This window comes from Crocodylus siamensis, chromosome 3 (assembly GCF_052110815.1).
Source record: "Crocodylus siamensis isolate JL-2025a chromosome 3, ASM5211081v1, whole genome shotgun sequence".
NCBI classification, from domain to species: domain Eukaryota; kingdom Metazoa; phylum Chordata; order Crocodylia; family Crocodylidae; genus Crocodylus; species Crocodylus siamensis.
In genome coordinates, this window is record NC_143397.1 from 221018803 (window position 1) to 221041828 (window position 23026).

At 39.4% G+C, this 23026-nt stretch overlaps 1 protein-coding gene across 1 annotated transcript in view; it reads right to left on the reverse strand.

Annotated features, from left to right (window-relative positions):
• STK3 (serine/threonine kinase 3) overlaps positions 1 to 23026 on the reverse strand; it is a 294468-nt gene that overhangs the window by 94204 nt on the left and 177238 nt on the right. The window contains exon 10 of the mRNA XM_090040412.1: positions 19576 to 19745. Within this exon, the coding sequence (XP_089896538.1) occupies positions 19576 to 19745 (170 nt within the window). The remainder of the gene's footprint in view (positions 1 to 19575; positions 19746 to 23026) is intronic.

Sequence of the window (23026 nt, forward strand, 5' to 3'; positions counted from 1 at the left end):
CTCCATCCTGGCCGTGCAGCACATGCCCAAGTGCCACTCCCTCCCTCAGTCTGCCCCCCTGCCAGCCCTTAAAAACAAGAAAAAAATCATAAAAAGGTACATGAGCTGAAACTTTGAGACAAAAGACATACATTTGCTAAAAAAGGTTGAAAACCCCTAGTCTAAGCCATCTCAGATAAATGTTTATCTAACCTGCACTTAAAAACATCCAGTAATAAAGATTCCATAACCTCCACAGATAATATGTTCCAGTGCTTAGTTACCAAGTTTTTCCTAACATGTAACCTAAATTGGCCTTGTTGCAATTTAAAATCCATTATCTCCTGCCTCTAGTGGAAACAAAAAAATAACAACTTGTTCTTTGCAACCATCCTTTCTGTATTTGAAAACTGTTAATTGAATACTGTCTCAGTCTCCTCTTTTCTAAATTAAATAATTCCAGTTCTTCCAGCCTTCCTCATCTGTTGGAAAGGTTGGAAGAACTGATTGGAGGTAGAAGGAAACTGACAGTTTCCTAGACTTCTAATAATATATATTGCTCTCCGCTGCTCTCCAATTTGTCTTTCTTAAGCCATAGGGGTCATTAACAGATACAACTCCAGGTGAGGTCTCACCAATGCCACAGAGTACAGTTCATCTGCAGATGCTTCCTCAGTTTGATGAAGGGTGCTTATGCCTGAAAGCTTGCTAAGAAGAATTTTTCCAACTGTTTGAGCTGGTCTAATAAAAGATGCCGGATTTACCCAAATAATCTTGTCTGCCTATGTCCTTAGACCAACTTGGATACCCTGAAACAGAGTACAAGAATTATTTCCTATGATTTGAATGCAAGACTTCTGCACAACACAATTTGGCCAGGGTACGTACCATGTGCAACATGATGCCTGCTCCAATGGTCTGGGATCTGCGCTACATGTCCCTGGGACTGAGCTGCACAAAGCATCCATTCTACCCCAGGATCCTCACCATATACAATGCACCCTGCCTGCACCCCACACAGATCTAGGTGTCCCGGACTGGCTGGACTGGGCGCCAGATACAGTATGCCAGGGGAGAGGGATGGAAACCTATGGGCTTATGGACTGTTCCTGTGCCACTCATCCAGGCAGCAGGGTCGGATGAGTGGGACATCCCTGCTCTACTTCATATTCTACATACTTTTCCTTTCCCATACTTACTTTGTTTCTCTTCTTACATTATAATTACTTTAGGATAGGGTATATGTCTTCTTACGTATGGATAGCAAGTTGCACGTTCAGGCAATATGGTAATAACTAGAAACCAACCAAAATCTTAAAACAGCTTTGAATATTAATTGGATTTTAAAATGAATTAATTTATCAAAGCAAGAATATAATTAAATTGGGCAGTTATGGGACTGGCAGTCCTGGATCAATATTTAATACTTGGTTTTACATTTACAGAAGGGATTCAGTCATTTTATATAAGAAAAATACAGCACACCAACAAAATTAAAGTACTTCTAAGTATGGATCAATTTCTTGAGAATGTACAAGTACATCACCAATGAGTTTATTAGTGAAAATTAAATTTAATAGAATCTTTAAGAAATGTAGTAGCTAGTGTCAAACATTTTGGCCTGCAGTGACACCATGAGGAAAAAGTTCAAATGTGTTTTTAAAAACAGTTCCATCTAATCTTGGATTACAGCCATTTAGACATAGCCTACAAAACAATTTTGTACCAATGGTCTAAATTCCTGCAAAACAGTTAGACCATAAAGCCCTTAATGTTAACATAATTATAACATTCTTGGGCTAGGAAAAGTAATTACACAAAAACCGGTATAAGGGATTGGAAACTGGTTCAGATCTGTAACACAACAGAAGTTCAGTGCACATAAACTGCTTTCAAAATGGCCAAAACCAGTTTAAGACAAGCCTGAATGGATGTAGTATCAGACTTAACTGATTTAGGTTACATCAATTTATTGAACTTCTGTCCCAGATCCCCTCCAGATTCAAGTTAATGCACAGTCCCCCAGTATCCCAGGATGCTTTGCACCTCCCTCACAACCCCCCCCACAAGATACGTGATCTAGCCTTGGCCCAAGCTGTCTGCTCCAGCGAGGTATACTTTAGTGCTCCCCCCCACCCCAGGTTCTGCCCTGGGCCACTGCAGGCATGTGGCTGCATTGCCAGAATCAAAAGTGAATGACAGTTCACTTGTTTATTGGTTCAATCTACCCAGTTTAGAGTCTAAACTTTAGACTAACCTGCAAAAGATTGAATTGATTCAGCCTGGGGCTTTTTCACTGTCTGTACTTAGCCTAAAAGTGTTTTCCAGTATATTTAAAGCAGTATAACTTGTGCTGCATTAATCCCATTTTAATAAGAGTTAGGGGTGCAATGCATAGAGATTTTGTGGGCCGATACCAATCTGATTTCTGATACAGCGTGGAGGGCAGCATGTAACTGGTAAGTCTGTTGTGGTGGAAAGGGAAGGGGGAGGGAAAGGGTGTGCGGGAGAAGATCAAGGCCCCTGCAGGGAGGGAGGAGTGGGGCTGGGTCTGGGGCAGGGCAGGAATTGCCCAGCTGGGGCGAGCCGGGGTGTTGGATGGAGCTGCAACTCATCCGGGGGGGGGGAGGGAGGGAGCAGCTCCTACTACTGCACGCACCCCAGGAGGGCAGGGGGGGTGTGCCCCCCAGATCTGTGAGGCGTGGATGGGGTGGCTGCTGTTGCGTGCTGGGGGCAGGGCTGTGCAAGGCTCTTCTTGGTGGGGGCTAGGCTGGGCTGTGCTCAGGGCAGGAGGCAGCAGGGCTGGGACGGGCCTGCAGCCACCCCAAAATTCACCGTAGCCCCCCATATGACCCCGCCCAGCGCTGCCGCCACCTGCCCCAACCTCCACCCTCTCCAAGCACTGGAATGAGCCCAGCCCCAGCCCACAGCTGCAGCCCACCCTGCCTGCACCCCACACAGATCTAGGTGTATACATCTCCCTGTGCCCTCCCAGAGTGTGCACAGCAGCAGCAGCCACTCCCCCACCCCCCTGTGCCCCCAGACAAGCTGCGGTTCCATCCTGTGACCCACCGCACCCTGCCTGGGCAGCACTTGCCCCTGCAGCCCCACTCCCTCCCTCACTTCAGGGGCTTCGATTCCCACCCCCCCATGTCCCTTCCCTCCCCCCTCCCCTCCATCACAACAGACTTACCAGCTACATGCAGTTCTCCATGCTGCCAGGCTGTGCTCCTCGCTGCCAACATGCTGTGCTGCAGCAGCTGTGCACATGCACGGGCACTTATCAGCTGAATTGGCAGCTACATCAGGCCAATTTCCAATACTCTCAATTTGCTTCATATTGGTGCTGATCCAATATAAAGGTTAAATTCACATTTACTTACTTAAATGACAATAATTCCCCCTCCCCCCCCCAACATGCAGAATATATTGATTACAATGAGAGTCAATTGTTTGGGGCCTTAGATGTTGTGCTTGTCATACACTATTGTTATGGATATAAAGATAAAGATTTACTCTATTGTTAAATTGTAATTTATGTAGCATTATGTAGTTTAGAGTCTGCAATATTGCTTTTGTTCCTAGGCAGGTGATTTTGTGTCGGAATTTCTGCATATTTTTAAATAGGATTCTGTTCTGCAATACATTATTGATCAATACTTAAGTATAAGAACAAATGGGGAAATTAGAGGCTATAGAATAGCTCTGTTTTATGTTCCATATAGTACTACAACTTTACATTATATTACCTTTTTGACTCTAAACAAAATATTTTTCACATCACAATACATTGTAAAAATTAGGATCTTATTGTTGAGGCTTCTCTGGAGATCTCTTTTTTTCTCAGTATCATTACAAATCAAAACAAGAAAAGAAAAACAAAGTATTTGGGGGAATTACTGTTTTTTTGTATTGTGTGTGGCAGTGGTTCTCAATCTTTCTGGACTCAAAGGATCCCTGAACAAATGAGGTACCCCTGGGAAAATGCCAGCTTTTACTCATTTCTTGACTACAGAAAAACAATAAAGCAATTATTCTGTTATGCTGTTACAAAGAACTCAAAAGAAACACAACAGGTCTGAATGTTTTTCACACTATGGATTCCTATTTGAAATCTCCAGAATTATTTTGTGAATTATGTGTGCACACCTTACTGCAGCATGCAGTTTGAGAATCAATGATGTGTGATTATAGTGCAAAGCACAATGCCACTTTTGTCTATGATTGGAATGTCTACCACAATTTACAATAGCCACTACCAGAGTAGAAGTAATAAAAAATAAAAAATATGATAGGGAATGATCCTACATTCTGAGCAAAAGGAGTAAATGATTTAATCCTGGACAGATCTTTTTCTTCAGTAACTTCCATGATTTGTTTAATCATGAAATTAAACTACAAACAAGAATTAAGCAGATTTTTTCTACTTTCTGCATTATGTTTAATACTATTCATGTCAGTCTTTTCACTTCTCAGACTTGGTGCATGAAACGTCATATATGTATACTGAGTTCATCATGATATATGGCATATAAATCAAACACATGTCTCTTGAATACAGACTACTAACCCCATAGACACAGAATTAATTCAGAAATAGTTTCTGTTAGAATGTTGGAATCCTATTTGACAAGCCTTTATGCCCTTATTAGATTGCTGTAGAAAAATACTTCCATTTTGTTACACTGTAATGTTAAACTGAAAAAACAATATTTTCTTTAACAAACCACAGAATGAGGAAATCCTCTTCTAAACCAGAAAGTTATGAAAATTAACTTAAAACAGCCTTGCAAAATTCTACTCGCTCAGTCTCCTGAGGCAAGTTTTATTTTTACTTCTTTTCATTGTCATTAATCATCATGGCAAGAGTGAGAGAATACAATTTGTCCCTGGGCTGGTAAATCTGCATGATAATTTTGTAAGTCTAATTTAAAAGAACTCTCTCAAAGCTGATGAAACCAAAATCAGACATACATACATACATACATACATGTCCCTAATATTACCACTCAGTTTTTGGATCAGAAATTATACCCAAAGGTGTGGTACATTGTCTTGGTAGAAACACTTATTCATATTACACGGAAACAATATTTGGATTAAACATCTCTTTAGTGAGAGAAAACAATGTGTCCAGAGACATGAAATGTAATGGTTCTGATATGTGAAAAAACATCTTCTAAAACCTGTTCAATTTGATGGTTTTTCAAAGTCCTTGAATCTGTTCCAATATTAAAGGTTACTGAGCTATATGCTGAAATTACTGAGGTATATTAATAAAGGCAACTCGTTACTAAGGTAACAAGGTGTTACTTTATAATAATCTGTACTGCTTCATCTCATCATATCTTAATGCTTTCTTTTCATTCTTCTCATCTTTAAACTATGCACTAATTACAGACCTCGTACTACATAAGCAAATGCATATATATGAGCTGCCCTTCAGCCCTCCATTCTAGCTGGTAAAAAGAAAAATTGTTACTAGATCCCATGTACATTAAACACTTTGCAGTGAAACAGTTTAACTCCTAATGGACAAAGATTAGAGTGTTGAAAAAATTATGGAAGGAATAAAATCACAAAAGTTGTCTCTATTATGGCTCAAAAGTGTTGCTTTTCACTACATTATCTTTCTATTGATCCTTTTATAATTAAAATATTCTACATCCTAAAACAAAGGAAGATAAAATGACTGCAAGTCTACCTAAGTATATTTAATAATTAACATTTTATTTTTTATTTTTATCTTAGTTAAGATTCCTAAGTCTTGATATAGAATCAGAAAGTATTGGTCCTGATTTTCAATTACTCCATCTTGTGCTTGGGGTAAGGATGGACTTGAAGAGAAAATGCCACTCAGTTCTATATTCACCAAGAAGACATACAAATTTATGCTTCCTTTTATGTCTCTTTATACTGGCAGAAGACACAAAAGGCTATTAGTGTACCTGAACCAGATTTACTATTTCTTATATTTGACTCACAAAATTAAAAAAGATAATGGGGAGGGCACACATTTTTCATTTCCATTCCATATTGCTGTAACTTCTACCACATAAATAATGACTGTCTGATCAACTTCACAAATTAATGCCATAATATACAAATCATTTTAATCCTACTCCCTATATACAAACACTTCTTTCTTTTATTGAAGATATCTTCTTGCTGTTCAAGAGGCTGTATTTGCCCTCAATAATAAGAAATACTACAAAGGGCTCAGCTACTACATGTCCCCTGTTGTTTATAAAATGTGCGCTAGATGTGGAGATGCAAACACCAGGAGCACATACCTCTGCTCTCTTTACAGCCTCTGAGTTTCTGAACTGAAATTGATGAGAATTCTGCTTACTGACCAGTTTGCTGATATCAATAATCCCACAACTGACTCAAAAGAAAAGAGCTGACGCAGCAGGGCATGTACTCCCTTGTTTGTCTCTTATGCATGTTGACAATGCAAGTAAGTTCAGCAATCTGAGTTTTTTTATATGTTCGGTTAACAAAAAAAACTTGTAGCCATCATCTATAATATCCTGTTTGCAAGCATCTGGTAATGATTCATAATTTTCAGGCAACTCATTTAAAGAAAGACAAAGTGAATACATTTTAATACTTAAAAGTTTCACAGCACTCTTAAGAGGGCATAAGATGGCTCAATGACAAACTGTTACAAAAAAAAATTTCCCCCTTCAATTATAGAGAAGAATACACCACGTAGAAAGTAAACTGTTGCTTTAAAAGCAGTGTAAAATCAGTACTGGGATTATTGGTACGAGTTTTGGACATCAATAGGGGATTGCCAATGAAGCCAATATTTAACAATTTTTATACATTGCAAAGCTGTATTTATAACTTATTTTGTATTTTGCATGGTATTTAGTCATTTTATCATACCTTATAAGCTCTTACCTTATCAATTGACACAATAATACAATTACAGATGTTAACCAAAGTCTTTGCACTATCACTATCATAAAAAAATTATAATCCTAATGTATCCATTCTGGTTGGAACCTACTGCAAAATTCTGCTTAAGGTAACAGATGGCTTTTTAAATTTTTGTTGCTATTCCAGAATCTTTAAATCACCCAAAATGTATCTACTTAAATATGATACCATTGTTGCTGCAAAACATGATCTACACGTTCTCTGATTAATGCTAAACAATCTGGACACCATGCCTGTTTGGAAGGAATTCTATCAAAGACAGAAATCATTATGCTGGTGTTACTGTAATAAATGGATTTGTCTTTTTTTTTTTCTTTTGTTATCCTACACAGAAAAAAAGTGTTTCTTGATTTCTCAGTGTAGTTAAAATAATTGACTCAATCAGTGCAGATGAGGTTTATCAACTCTTTCTAGATCAAATTAAGTTAGTAGAGCCAATGCCTCATTTATTGGAAGTTAGGCTTAGTTATTATTTTGTTACGCTTAGTACAAAATCATTTGTTGACTCTGTATCTTGCAGCAGTACAAACTATTAAAGGAAAGAGGTTTTCCAGAACAATATTTAAATGCAAAACTTAATTGTGAAATTAAGTAAAAAGTTAGAGAGAAGGCTAATTGGAAAAATACATATAGCAAATTATGGTCTGGTGAACTGAAATTTGCCTACTATTCCCCACATCTGTGATGCAGGTGCCCAAGAAATCTATGAATATGTTCTCTTACTGAGACAATGATGAAACACTGTTTTGTTTCAGAAATTCAGAAAAAGCAACTAATAAACCAAAGAAATCTACTTAAATTATACTGTGTTAAATTAAGTTTATTGCTTTCCTTTTCATGTCCTTGTGAAAAAAGTTTTTAGCATTATTTGCAGATTCACTGGAATCTGACTTCTGCTGTGGCGTTAAACTTGTGACCTCTGGGTTATCAACCATGCACCTTAGTGCCCATGCCACTGATCCTCTGCAGCACTTAGACAGCTGATCCAAAACATTTCTCATGTAGAAACAAGCTAGAGGAGGGAAACAACATAACTATATAAAGATATAATATTTGTAAAAATAATCGTATTCAAAAGAACTGGCCATATAAGTGGTGAACTAATACTATTTGAGCTAACTTGGTTTTACATTAAGAGGTGCAGCATTTCCAAGTTACTGAAGTTCAACAGAAGCTCAGTGCACATAAATCACTTTCAAAATGGCCAAAACTGGTTTAAGATAAGCCTGGATGGATGTAGTATCAGACTTAGCTGATTTATGTTAAATCCATTTACTGAACTTCTGCCCCAGATCCCCTCCAGATTCAAGTCCCCTAGCATCCCAGGATGCTTTGCACCTCCCCAGCAACCTCCCCCTTGCAGGGTGAAGCTGTATGCTCCAGCCTATTACTGGAGCGAGCAGGAAGGCATCATCTAGCTCCCCCCAGTTTCTGGCCTGGGCCAGTGCAGGCATGTGGCTGCAATTCCAAAATCAAAAGTGAATGTCTGTTCACTTGCTTATTGGTTCAATCTATGCAGCTCAGACTAACCTGAGAAGATTGAATAGATTCAGTCTTAGGACTTTTGACTATCTGTACTTAGTGCAAGGAAAGAGCTCTAATAAAATCTTGCAAGTAAAAGGCTATGCCTTATTTGGAACAGCTGTTTATAATGGATGTTACTGCATGCCGCATATTGTACAATTTAACTATGAAACTATTAAAGTTAAACCAGGCCCTGCCACCCTTAAAACAATGAATATCTTACTTGTTGATTAGTACTATAGAAAGCAGTGGTTCCAGTTATGAAATAAAACACTTAACCTAAGTAAGTGTGGCTCTTTTGATCTTAAATTCTTTACATTGTGACACTAGCTCCATATAATTTAACAAAAAAATAAAAGAATACACTTCAATTAAGAATTTATATAGGAAGTGAGAGCTGAAAGAGAAATCTCCTAATGATCCCTGAATGTAAAATATGTATTTACAATTGAGTAAAAACACTAAAGTTCAGGCCAATTCTTTTTCAATATTCACGAATTTTATATCCAGCCTCTCTGCTCTACAGAAACTCTAAGCGTGATATTTTACGTAAATGATTTAATCATTTAATTTGCACTCTTGCAAGAATTTGCATATGACCACAAAATTAAGCTTAAAATTAATAGTGTAGATTTGGTGTTGATTTCCAGCTCTGAGCAAGAGAAGGTGGATGTAAGTTAGAGCACAAGCTTACAATCTCACATGGGGAATCTAAATGTAATTCTCTCCTCTGGGAACCCAAATTCAATTCAACTTCCTCTACAGTTAATAAAAATACATAACCAATAACTGGAGCAGGGATTGGAACACAAGACTCCCCCTCTCAGGTGAATGCCCTAAGCCTTAGGATAGAGTCTCCTGCTCAAGCTTGATTTTTCTCTCTTGAATAACGATTTTCCAATTTTTCTGTACAAACTGAAACTTCTTTAACAAGGTGGACTTGAAAGTCCCATCATCTAGTAGCTAGGCCTATTTTCCTAGAAGGTGAGAAATGTGGATTTTATCCACTAATACAGAAAAGAGAACTGAACTCAAGTTGCCTATTTCCCAGATCCATCACTAACTACTGAACTATTGTATAAAAGGGGGTGCGGGTTACAATGGCTGTATTTTGTGTACCACCTCTTAAGCATGCTAAGCTGACAGAGAGAGAGGAATTAATCCTTCATTTATGGCAAGATACTCAAATGATAGTGCTATATAATAGATTAATAGAATGAAATCTCCCATTTATCCACAAGGACAAAATCAGAGCAAGCTTTGCACTCCATAATAAAAGTATGGCCAACATGCTTCAACACAAGTTTGGGGGAAAATTTCTTTCAGTGATAGGAGAGGTAGTTCAAGCTCTGTGGTCTAAGTAGTTCTTGACCTCTCTTCTGAAAAAGAAGGAAAGCATGATGGTGACTGGAAACTAATCATATACTGGTACCACCAAACAATAGATAATTAGATAAACCATTAGATAATATTGAATCATTACTATCCAGGGCTGGGAACTTACAGATTAAATAGAATATCAGGATCATAGGAAAATAGGGATAGATGGGAGCTCACAAGGTCATCTAGTTTAGTCTCCTGGTCAAAGCAGGATCATCCTAAACCACCCTAGCCAAGTGTCCATCCAACCTGCTCTTGAAAATTTCCAGGAATAGAGATTCCACAATTTCTCTTCGCAGCCTGTTCCAATGCTTGACTACTGTCATGGTCAGAAAGTTCTCCTAATCTCCAAATTAATTTCCCCCACTGAAGTTTGAGGCCATTGTTCCTAGTTCTCTCCCCTGCAAACACAGAGAAAAGCCCATCTCCATTCTCTCTCTAATTGTCCTTCAAATATTTGAAGACTGATATCAAAATCCCCTCTCAGTCTTCTCTTCTCCAAACTAAATAACCTTAGCCCTTTCAGCTTTTCCTCATAAGTTACAATTCCCAAGACTCTAATCATTTCTGTTGCTCCTTGGTAGACCTTCCCAACCTGTTCACATCGTTCTTGACGTGCAGGGCCCAAAACTAGAGTGGAAGAATAATTTCCCTTGATTTGCAAGAGATGTTCCTGCTAATACAACCCAGTATATTGTGGCTTTTTTTTCCTCTAAGAAAAACACATACTCAGCTTACAGGCTACTGTGACGCCAAGGACCTTCTCTGCGGTACTGCAGCCTAGCGATCATTCCTCAATTGTACGGTATGTGTGCATACAATTATTCCATCCCAAGGGTAGGACTCTGCATTTGTCCTTGTTGAATCTCATCTGAGGAATTTCATACCATTTTTCCAATCTATCCACGTCATTTGGAATCCTAGTTCTGCTCTCAGGAGTGTCGGTACCTGCACCCAACTTGGTGTTGTCTACAAATTTGCTACATGCACAAAAACCCATTATCTAATAATTAATGAGAATATTAAACAATACCAGACCCAAGACAGACCCCTGGGGAACCCCACTTCATACCTCCTCCCAAATGTACATTAAGCCACTGATAACTATTTGTTAAGCATGATGATCCAAGGAATTATATAACCACTTTGTAGCATTTTCACCCAATCTGCATTTCCTTAGCTTGTTGGGAGACTGTTTTAAAAGCCTTGACAAAGTCAAGGTACATCATATCCACTGCACTCCCCCATTCACACAGCGTTATCATACAAGGAAATCAGATTGATCAGGCATAACTTGCTCTTGGCAAATCCATGCTGTATGTTCTCCTCTAGGTGCTTCACAATACATTCCTTGAAACTCCCTGGTCTTTCCAAAGGTATTAAGATTAGATTGACTGGTCTGTAATTTCTTTTTTCCCTTAAAAAGATGGGCACTAGAATTTGTCATTTTTGATCATCTGGAACCTCACCCAATCTCCATGAGGATAGACAATGGCTCTAAAATTATCTCAGCCAATTCCTTCACTACCTTTTAGCTAGTTCACTAATGATTTCCCGCATTCAGTGACTCCATAAATATTCATTTAAGCAGATTAATTTTTGATATATGGTACAGAAAAAAAAGCTACTTTAAAAGACATTAAGATTCCAAAGGCAAGCAAGCAAAAGACAGTCTTGCCAAATGTCTGGGTATCCCATAGGCTAGGGACAGAAATTACACATAAACAGGTTTACGTGATCAGAAACTGGTTTGAACTGTAACAGAAAAGAAGCTCAGTGCACATAACCAATTTCAAAATGACTGAAACTGGTTTAAGATAAACCTGGCTAAATGTAGTATCAGACATAACTGATTTGGGTCAAACCAGTTTATGAAAAGTCAGTCCCAGACCCCTTCCTGGTTCAAGTTAAATCACAGTCCCCCAGCATCCCAGCATGCTTTCAAGTCTTGGGCTGGGCTGGGCTGTGCTGTCTGCTCCAGAGATCAGGGCTGGCCCCACCCCTCTGCTCCCTAGCTGGAGCAGTGAGGGCTGGCTGACAAAGGGATGCCTGGCTGGGGATGCAGCTCAGTTTGCAGGGTGAGGGGACTGCCGCCCCTCAGGCAAATTCCAGCTGGGGTCTGGAGCTAAGGAGGGGAACTGAATATCCCTTCCCCAGCTCAAACTTAAATTTACTAATGACTGCAACTGTGTACTACAAATCTCAGAGGCACCTGGAAGCAATAAAAGGAAGTGATGAGCAGAGTGCTGCTGAGTGCTGCTTTTGTAATTCTGGACTGCAAATCCCAGAGATCTCAGGGGCAGCAGGACACACAGCCAGAGAACTGTACTCTAGCACCCCCTGGCTTCTGGCTTGAGCCACTGCAGGCATGTGGCTGTATTTCCTGACTCAAAGGTAAATGTCTGTTCACTTCTGTTTCAATTTAATTTGTGTGGCTTAGACTAACCTGCAAAGACTGAATCAATTCAGCCTTGGGTTTTTTGACTATCTGAACCTACCTATAAGGTATATGATACTTGGAAGGGGTCCTGTTCTGTCTTATTCCCTAGCTGCCATGTAGCACAATTCCTTCTACATATATTCTGCTCAGAAATAACCTGCATTTTGTATTGGTCTATCCTGACTGTACAGAAAGAGGTTGGTATGCAGAAAGGAAAGAAAATGCAGAAGCTAAGTCTACAAGGTAAGGGGGAAAGACAGGAAAAGGAAAATTGGGAAAGCCTCCTGAAATCAAGATGGTAAGGCACATATTCTAGTGCAAAAGGAATTCATGCCTACCTTTCCATTGTTTTGAGCTACCACTGGGATGTAAAATACAAGGATTTTGTGATATTTTCTGATACCACAAAAGCCAAACCATAAAAGCACTGAACTATTTGATGGAACTGTTCACATGCTAAAATGTCATGCTTTATTGGAACCAAAGTGAATAAGATGTTTAAAAATACTTTATCAGTTATTCATTTGTCTGGGGTCCAGTGTCTTAACAGCTGCACAGTTTTGGCTTTCATCCTTTAGCATGAAATTTGAAAACAGACAAGCACACTAAAAGAATTTAAAGCCTTGAGCAGAGTAACAGGTGACCTAAGAACAATACAGAATTATCACAGCCTAAATTTTCAAAGAAATAGTCACCTTTTTCAAAGAAAAACAAAATCAATAATGCTATTTTCCGTAGGGAGTTATGCATAAGTATGGATCTTGTATCTCATATGATAATTATGGCCTTTACTATACAGAATTACAAGTGAATTATTTCATCCTTTCCACCAAGGTAATTAACAGAAACTATTTTAGCAAGACTACAAAGTTCAAGAAAGGCCTTCTTAATAGATCAGACAAGAATCTAAACCTCTTTTCTGTACTAAATAGAATCTTACTCATCAATTGCAACTCCTGTGGGATAACTTGTGAAGTAATTTACTATTCAAGAGCAGTAGGAGGTATCAGAATCAAGCTTATTTAAGTTACACATAATGTACCTAATGCAGGACAACGCATTTATTCAGGCAAACTACCATGAATTCAATAGGAGCTTTGTTTGAGCAGGCACAGACCAACAGACCAATAAACAAAACTGATTAATTGGGATATCCAGTAAAACATGATCAAAGACATAAGATAGAAGCAAATATCAACCTTCAAACCCACAGTACTAAAAATCAAATCAGACTAATAGTCTCATTTCAGATGAGTACAAGTAAAAAAATATGAAAAAGTACATCACTTGCTGTCAAAAGAAATAAGCAATTACTGAAACAACTTTTTAAAAAGTTCAAATTCTGCACAAACAGATGGCTACACCTTCACTCTCCTGGGAAACTCTTTGACTTGGTAATGGTAAAATTGCAACTTTTTTACTCATTTATGCAGACTCAGAAAAATATACCTACAGAAATACCACTCTTAAAAAAATTCCAAGTAGACTTTCAGTGGAATTCTATTTCCCTTTGTGTGTCTAAATGGCAGCTTTTTAGCTGAGTAAGTTGTTTTTGATGCTTACATATAGTTGTGATACTACCTCCCTTGCAATCTGGACACATAAGTGTGTACATAGACTAAGCATGCATAGTAGGCTATGCGCTGGCCAAGCAGTTGTGCTGAATAATGCTTTACATGTGGTGTGGTGGTCAGATCCCTGTGCTGTGACAGAGGCCCAGAACCCTCATCCTCAGCTTCTTGGGCAATCATATGTTAGATTTTGATCCCAGTTATACCACTGCCCTTTAGTCTGTTTATTGCTGTATTTGTGTCCAAGATGAGGCTTTTCTCACATTTAACATGGAAGAAAAAAGTTCCGTATCTTGGATTTGAGTAAGAAGTGGCAGCTACCAGGCTGAGATGAGGTCATGCTCCATGCCCCAGGGTGCAATGGAACTGGAGCCTGTTGGAAGAGAGCAAGGGTAAATGGCATGGGGGGCCAGGGAGGGGAAAGAGGAGAGGAGAGTGGGGGCAGAGGGTGGGGGGAGGACAAAGGCCTTGAGGGGACAGAAGATAAAGGAACAGGGGGTCTGAAGCTACAAGTGGGACAGGCAAGGGAGCACAAGCTTTGAATGGGGGCAGGCGTGGGGCAACAAGTAGTAGGCAGAGGACAGGCAGTAGGTTGTGAGGTGGGCAAGGGGCAGGGGTCAAACTACTTGAACCCCCCACATCACCTGGCTCCCCCGCTACTGTCAGTCCCCTCCAATCTCCCTTACTACCACCAGCCCTCCAACAGAGGAAGATGGCCCTAATTGAAGACAACCCTCCAACAATTAGATTCTATACACGTGAAATTATAACAAATGTATAAATTTCCCATGTACAGAGACTAATTATTGGGGGATCGTCTTAAATTTAGGGTCATATTGGATTCAGCTAAATACAGTAATACAGTTAACCTGTTCCTAAAAGCTGACTATGTCTCATCTACTGAATGTGCAAACAATATAGTTGATACATAAACAGCATAAAGGCAGGGCCAAAAATGGCAAAGTAGACTGTAAGAGACACAGGGAAACAACATCCCTTGTTTAGTTACCAAATTATTCTACCTCCATTTCTAAAGAATATTGTGCATTCATTATAATATAAACTGCAGATATTTGAGTAACCTTATCTATTCATAGTATCTACAGGAAAATTAGCACGTCCTCAAGGTTGACCACTGTATCTACATTATGTAATTTATTATTTTTAAAAAGGTAACTACAGGAAACCCCCACTTAGTGCTCTTATTTGGTTCCCAAAAAACCGAGCGTTAGGTGAAATACCTTTAAGCTAAACCATTTTTTTCTCCCTGCTGCCAGCTGTACGATGCCCATAAGCATTATAATGAAACTCACTGAGTGCTAAGTGGAATGGTGCTGAGTGCTAAGTATCAATGTAAAGCGAGCATTATAGCACAATAGAGCTAAGCGAAACAGGGTTACGGCTGCCTGTATTTTTACATAATTCTATTTTGAACTCACTGATAAACAGAGATAGAATGGTCTTTTGTTGATGAAATATGTTAGGAAATAGGCATTTTGGTAGGACAATGTTAAATACAACATACCTTTTAGACTAAAGCATTAGGTTCCAATTGTATAAATCTAACTTCATTTAAGTATTTGCAGGGATTTGTGGTGTTTCCAATCCCTTATTCCTCTGAATCAAAAAACAGTCTAGCCAATTTAATTTTTAAATCTCTTTTCATAAACAGAAGCCCTTATATATTTATTTAGTATTAACTTTGTTTAAAAATAAAACCTGCAACTGACATTTTTCTTTTTATTTCAATTTTTGATTGGCACTTCTCCCGTTACACCGGCAACAGTCACATGCACTAATGAACTTATTACTTTTCCCATTCAATACATCTAAAAAAGGCTATTACCAATCACTGCTGTGGCATTCTCCCTCACCCCATCGCCATCCTTTTGGATAAGGGGTAAAGAAGTTGTTTGCTGCCACTATTGGCATGCTATGTATTTGCCTCAGGAAGCACAGTTAAACATAGTACTCCTCTCTCTCATAAGAATAACCTTATCAGCTTCCAAATGTGACTGATCAGCACCAAATTTTACAAAGTACTGTCCTTCCACGTATCTGTACAGAGTACCACTACAGTATGATACCAGTGGACTGGATCCTGATTGGCATTTACACTCTAATTCTGAAGTGTTATTTTTTTTTAACAAATGTAGCATTCGCAATATTCACTCTTAGATTTTTTTACCTAGGTTTCACTAAGGCTAATTCCATCCGACATAGAACTGAGTTCTTTAGTACTAAGATTCTCTATTATTTATCATTGTCATGAATCATTTAAAAACTGTATGTCAGCCATCTAAAAAATTAATGTTGATTTTATAAAAGCCGGCAATTTATTATGTATGCCGCCCAGTGATTTATTTTTTCAGGAAGTCTCCTGCAAACCATTTGTAATTGGTGCCAATAACTGTTTCAAAAGAGTTATTTTTGAAAACATTTCTGACTATGTGGAGTGCTTCTAACATAAACACACATAATTGTTTCATACCAATATCCTGCCTTTGTCAGCATCCAGTACCAGATGCTTCAAAAGAAGAAACCCTGTAAGAGACATTTCCACAATAACCTAACCACAGACAATTTTTCCTAAAATTGTCAGTCACTGATTGGCTTATGTATGTAAACATGAAGGCATTATCTCTTGATAAAGCTTGAAAGAGTCCAGAGGAGAGCCATGTGCATGATCAGAGGTCAGGAAAACAGACCTTATGATGACAAGCTGAGAGCTATGGGACTCTTCAGCCTGGAAAAGTGCAGGCTCAGGGGTGATCTGGTGGGTGCCTATAAGTTTATAAGGGGTGCTCACCAGGCTCTGGGAGAACGTCTGCTCACCAGAGCACCCCAAGGGATGGCAAGGTCAAACAGTCACAAACTCCTCCAGGACCATTTCAGGCTGGACATAAGGAAGAACTTCTTTACTGTCCGAGCCCCCAAGGTTTGGAATAGACTGCCACTGGAGGTGGTTCAAGCACCTACTTTGAACATCTTTAAGAGACATTTGGATGTTTATCTTGCTGGGATCCTAAGACCCCTGCTCGCTTCCTGTCCCTGGGGCAGTGGGCTGGACTCGGAGATCTTCTGAGGTCCCTTCCAGCCCTAACATCTATAAAATCTTCTAAAAATTAAGTCTACAAGCTGCAACTCTGCTCTGCCTTCTGCCTAAAAACAAAAGTGTTAACCTTAAAGGCTGTAAGTCTGGATATTCTTATTATCTATATAAGTAGATTATCCTTGCCTCAGTAATGCTTTGTGATAACAAGTGCCTCAAATTAATTATTGTGCAAGAACGTGTTAATGTTTTTAAAGGTTATAAACAAATAGAAATGTAGGTAAATTGTAAGATGATATTTGTAATTTTTGTAGGTTCCCATTCATTCATTCCATTAATCATTTCACTTGAAATTTAAACAAGCTAAACTAATGAGGCTCACTTACTATAGCTCAATGTGACAGGGGGCAGCTCTTGAGGCCGGATCTTATGCTGGCCTGCCCACCTGTCTATGGGTCAGGCTGCCCAGTCTCACCTGCCACGACTTTGCTATTCTCAAAATGGGTGGTAAAATGCAAGAGACTGCCCATTACATACCCTGATGTCAGAGGGCACTATCTACAGCTCAGAAGCTTCCCAACACCGCAGCCCATGCCTCACAGATGGCATCCACAGTGTCATTATGCTCCTGGCCTGGAGCCGGGCCAAGCTTAGCCCTCACTGTCAGGCCTCTTTCACACACACATTCATATTGCCCTCCTCTCACTAGGGCCTCTCACAGGGTCTCTTTCTCACATTGACAACACATCCCACCCTGCTCCCTCTTGGAGCAGCTCCCATAGACCATAGGCTTTATCTAGACCATGCCTTGGGTGGCAGACATAGTCCTTTGGGCCTCTCCCATGACCCTCACCTGGGTAGTGGCTAGCCAAGTTCCTGACCTGGGCCAAACTTGCCCAGCCCTTCCCGGGGCAGCCTTACATAGACATATACAAACACACACTGGGCCCCCAGCCCCATGTACTATGCTCCCAGCCCTCTGTTCCCCCTTTCTGGGGCTCCACACTTCTCTCAAATTGCTCTCCAGGGGTTGGCTCATGTGCTGTCCTTCAAGCTGTCCCACAGACCTACTTAGCACACTCCTTTGGGCTGCCTTTCAGGCTGACCCTCAGCACTATTCAACCCTCATCTGGGCCCTCGTTACCACCCTTTCTGGGGTTATACATCTACTCCCTCCTTCAGGGCTCCAGGGTTTCCCTCCCCTGTGAAAGCTCAGGTGGCCACAGCCATGCCTGGCCCCGCCTGAGTCTTACACCCTCTTTGGGCTCAGATGGCCGTAGCTGTGCTTGGCCCTCTTGTACCAACAGTGTTGTAGAGGCTAGGGGTTAAGTTACCCGACCTGCCTTTCACCAGGGCAGTGACTGACCCAGCATTTCCTGGGGACTCCTGCACCACTAGGAGCCCCACCAGGCCCCCGTTCCTGGTAGGGTGCAGTTTTAGGTAATGCCCAGGACCAAGAGCCTCCTAGCCATCCCCATAAGCTCTTCCCCTTACCTTCTGGATGTTTTGTACAGCATTTCAGCCAGGCGATGTTTCTGCCTGGCTGCCAGCAACAAACTGCTGTACTTATATAGGCAGCCAGTGATTTAAAATGGCTGCTGCAATCAAGCACCTGCTGGCTGCTTGACTCAGCCCTTAAAGTGGCAGGTACTGCAAGTGCTCTGCTACACTCAACAAACACTTTCCTAAGGCTTAATCCTGCAAACACTTATCAATACATGCAACTTTACACATGCTGTTAGTCATATATAGTTCAAAAGAATAATTCAAGAGTAAATTTATTCATGTCGATTTATGTTAACCAGATCAGGGCCTTAGTAAATAATTTACTAAGGTGTTCACCTTTAGCTAAAATTCTTAGCCAGTATGTAAAAACTAGCATACTTTTCAAACTGTTCTAAAAACAACTTTACTACCACCATAATAAACCTCACTTAGATTAAAATGCACACATACATACATATACACACACACAAAACTATATATGTTTTGAGGTTTACCAGTGGCTTAGGAACAGTTTCCTTTTTGTCTCTATCATATCTTGTAAAGTGGACAAAATGAAAATAAATGAAAATGATACTATGCAAGCCAGTGAAACTAAGAACAAAGAGATTTGTGCATGTTTTCTACAGATGCAGTCATTCCACCCAGAAAGATGAGTTTTACACAAACTTTGTTAGAGACCATATCCATAACAAAGGTCTCAAAGGATACAAGAAGTGATCTTATTCAATCTACTTGGGAGATAGGTAAATTGTTCCCTCTCATTTAATATGTTTAATAACAACTTTTTACAGGTCTCATTTGAATACTAAACCAACCCAACATTAATAGTATGTTAATGCTTTCAAGCCTTCAATATACCTAAGTCAAATGAGCAGTCTGATAAAGATAAAATGCAACATACACTGAAAAGTGCCAAGAGCACTTTTACTAAAAGGAAAATAAGAGTTACAAAGAATGTTGATGTTTTCATCACTCTTAGCTTTAAAGTTATCTTCTGTACTAGGCAAATATATTTATTTATCAGCTGGTACATGGAGGTATGAAATATTTGGAAGGACCCTGGAAAATGACTTATTATATTTACACTAATAAAAAGGATTAATTCTGGTATACATAAAATAAATAACAAGTAATGACCTAAACATTAGAAAAATAAATATTTAAAATGTACTTACAAAATCAAAGTCTCCATCTTGAGGGACTTTCCAGTTATCAGGAAAAACATTTTTGGATACGTGGTAGGGCATGTTCTGGTTACAGTTATCAGGACTTTTATTCTTGGAATCTTGTTTATCAAAGTAGTCCATGAAGGAAGGTCTTTGTACTTGCGGTGAAGTAGCATTTCCTTAGTTGAAAGGAAAAGAAAAGTTTAAATTGTTTAGAGATTCCATTTTTACTGTGCTAAAATAAGCTACACATAAATTTGAAGGATTAATTTTACAGTGGTTTTATAGTAATGAATACAGCCAATATGTGGTGTGAAGTTCTATAGCTGTCTTCCATGGAAGTTCATTGCCCACGAAAGACAGTTCTGTAGTAAACATAAGAAGAAGGAATTGACCAAGATGTTACTAAATTATGTATATAAATAAAATTGAAAGTTACTTCAGCTGACATTATTTGTTATTTTAGAAACTCAGTAACACATGGTGGTAAGCATTCCCTTGGGGGCTAAAGGCCTTTAAGTGTAAGGCCTGGTTTGCAGGCACTACTCTGATACCAATTTTTACCAATGACAAATAATAGCATAAAGTTGCACTTATTTAAACATTGATATGGTCTGAAACAGTTTTAGAACAATCAATAAAAACTGCACAGCCAAACTGTGAGTAGAGAAGGCTTAGCTAACTTCACTGGCAATAAAAAATGTTCAGCATATCAAAGGATGCAGGTCCCACAGAGCAAATGGCTGGAAGGTGTTGTGGCTGTGCACCACGGAGAGCCAGCAGAATACTTCCATCATCTGTACAGTTCATTGAACCTTGTGATCACAATGGGGACCCACATGTTGTCATCCTTTTCAAAATAAATTCTGTCTGGAATTTGTTTTCATTTTTGGACATCAAAAGAGTTTATTCTCTTTATAGAACAGTTAATCTATTAAACATAAAAAACAATATATTGGGTCTAAGTAACTATCTGAATAAAAAAATTGAATCAAAATACCTTACTAATCAAGTGCATGGACACACGTGCTCTCTCTCTCTCACACAAACATGCATGCACGCACACATACAGATTTTAACTACAGAACAAAATTCCTAAACTAGACTTTTTATTATAAACATTAAGAATAAAGAAATATAATTTAGGTAGAGCTGCCTTATTTTAAAATAGGGGATAAACTGCACTGGAAGGAAAAACTATTTCATTCATAAGGGTAGGAGTTTTCTGCTCTGCTGGAAAAGGTGTCCTCCACTGAAAATCTATATTGTGGTATAATATTGAAGAACTGTAAAATAGATACAACTTGTACTCCTGCACTTTGCTGCAACATTTCTTGTTGGGCTATTCTTGGTCTTTGCCCTTATGAATGCCTGGACACAAAAGGGAGTTCTCTCCTACCTTATCACTTGTACCCACAGGAGCTCACAAAAGACAAAAAGGAACTTGTTAACAATATTCTTCCTTTAGCGTGTGGAGGAAGCCAAGAAGGACTGAAGATTGCAGGTAACCTTGCTAGTATTTTTTTGAGTAGCCAACAACAATCAGATTAGACTCGGACATCCAAAAGTATGGGCATGTGAAGAAACACAATTAAATATTATTTGGCATTATAATTTCTATCAATTAATAACATTGGATTTTTAACCTTTCACTTTTCTTCCCTCTTCCCCCTTTCTATAGCATCTTGATTTATCTTTTCCATCAAAGCTGGGGAGGAGAGAAAGAATACAAGCACCCAAGAACACTTTGAGAGGATGCATGATCCAGGAGGAGACAGAAGATGCAGTGATGCCTGATGGCAAAAGGCTGAGGTACAGGCGGGAAAATATTTAAATAAATAAATATTTTTAAAATCCTTATAATATTTTCATTGGTTTATACTGTGTAATTTCTGTTTTAAAAAACTATGGCAGTCTGCACCAATCACCATCCATTTTTCTTCTTCCTGCTGTGCTTAATATATTTGTTTTATGCTTAAGAGCCAACAATGAACAGGAAAAAAATAATAGTTTATATAATAGCAGATTGTACATTATATAATAATGGTCAATTTCTAGTAAGGTATTATCTTTCCTTCAATCTCATAATAAAACTACCCTACATCGTTTATGTTTCTCTTAAGATTATAGAACTACTTAGAAAATGTTATTAAACATGTTATGAGGCTTAAGATATTTATAACTCTGAGAAAAATAAAGAGCAGTTTCCTTGCCACTGAATACAAATAAAGGAAAGTGGATCAGCAAGCTTCACTTTGGAACTCTTCTGAGATAAACATGCCACTTTTGATTTTCACTTTGAAAGGGTTGCTTATTTATTTAGGTAAAAAAAGAGACCTTAGTCCTTTTCTCTCTGACTAAACAAACTCCAGTAGTCAGGGCTGTCCTACTGGCGGAGGAGTTTTTGAGGAGGTTGTGGAGGAGTTAAGTTGCAGCACCTGGAGGGACTCTTGCTCTGCCACTACTTTCCCTACCACTCCAGCTGCAACAGCGATGTCTGGGCTCCCTCTCCCTCCTCCAGTTGCTGCTTCCTCCTCTCATCTCAGGTGATGGGGCAGTGCAGCATAGAGTGCTGGAAATGGAGGGTGAGTCTGGTGCTGCATAGATTTGTGCTGCAGCAGCAGGGAAGTGGGAGAACAGGGCATGCAGGCATATGGTGCAACTATGCGGGGGGGAGGGATGCCTGTGCAGGCATGCACTGCAGCAGCAACATGACCCAGGGACCCATGACTAGTCCTGGTGTGGCCTTCACTAGTGCAGTCTGCGAGGTGTGGGGTCCCCAGCTGCTTGGAGGTCCTGTACTAGGCATTTAGAATGAACTTACTTAAAGAGAATGAAAGTTGTAGTATCAACTGTAGTATATCTGTGTAAATTGTATTTACGTATAAATAACTAAAATAACTCCCTCAACTGTGAAAAATAGGTTTTCTTAAAAGTTCTCTTTCAAATGCTAACAGTGGGAAGGTAGAATTTTTTCTATTCTTGCAACATGAACAAGAAATAAGGTCCTTATTATGGGTGGACTCTTTAATTTGTACTAATTCACAAACACAGGCAACGTGGTATACATAACAACTTTTGGTAGAATTTATAGATTCACAGATGTTAGTGGCTGGAAGGGACCTTACAAGATCATCAGGGCAAGCTCCCCTGAATTTGGTTCCATTTTGGGGGGTCAGGGTCTGCCAGAAGGTCCACCAGGTGTCTTCAGCTCTCAGGGGTATGACAAGCTTTCACCCATGCATCTCTGCTGAAAGCAGGTCCCAAACTGAAAGTTTTTTCATTTGGGACCTTTGTGAATCCTGCAGACTCACGTACAGTCTTGCGGGCTCTTGCATTCACAGACTGCCACGTGCACCTCACTGTGCTACTCACAGGGACTGGTTGCCCTGTCCCGCCAAAGAAGGGGAGACCCCCACCCCAATCCCACACTAACTCATGTGCTGGGCCCAGAAGCATG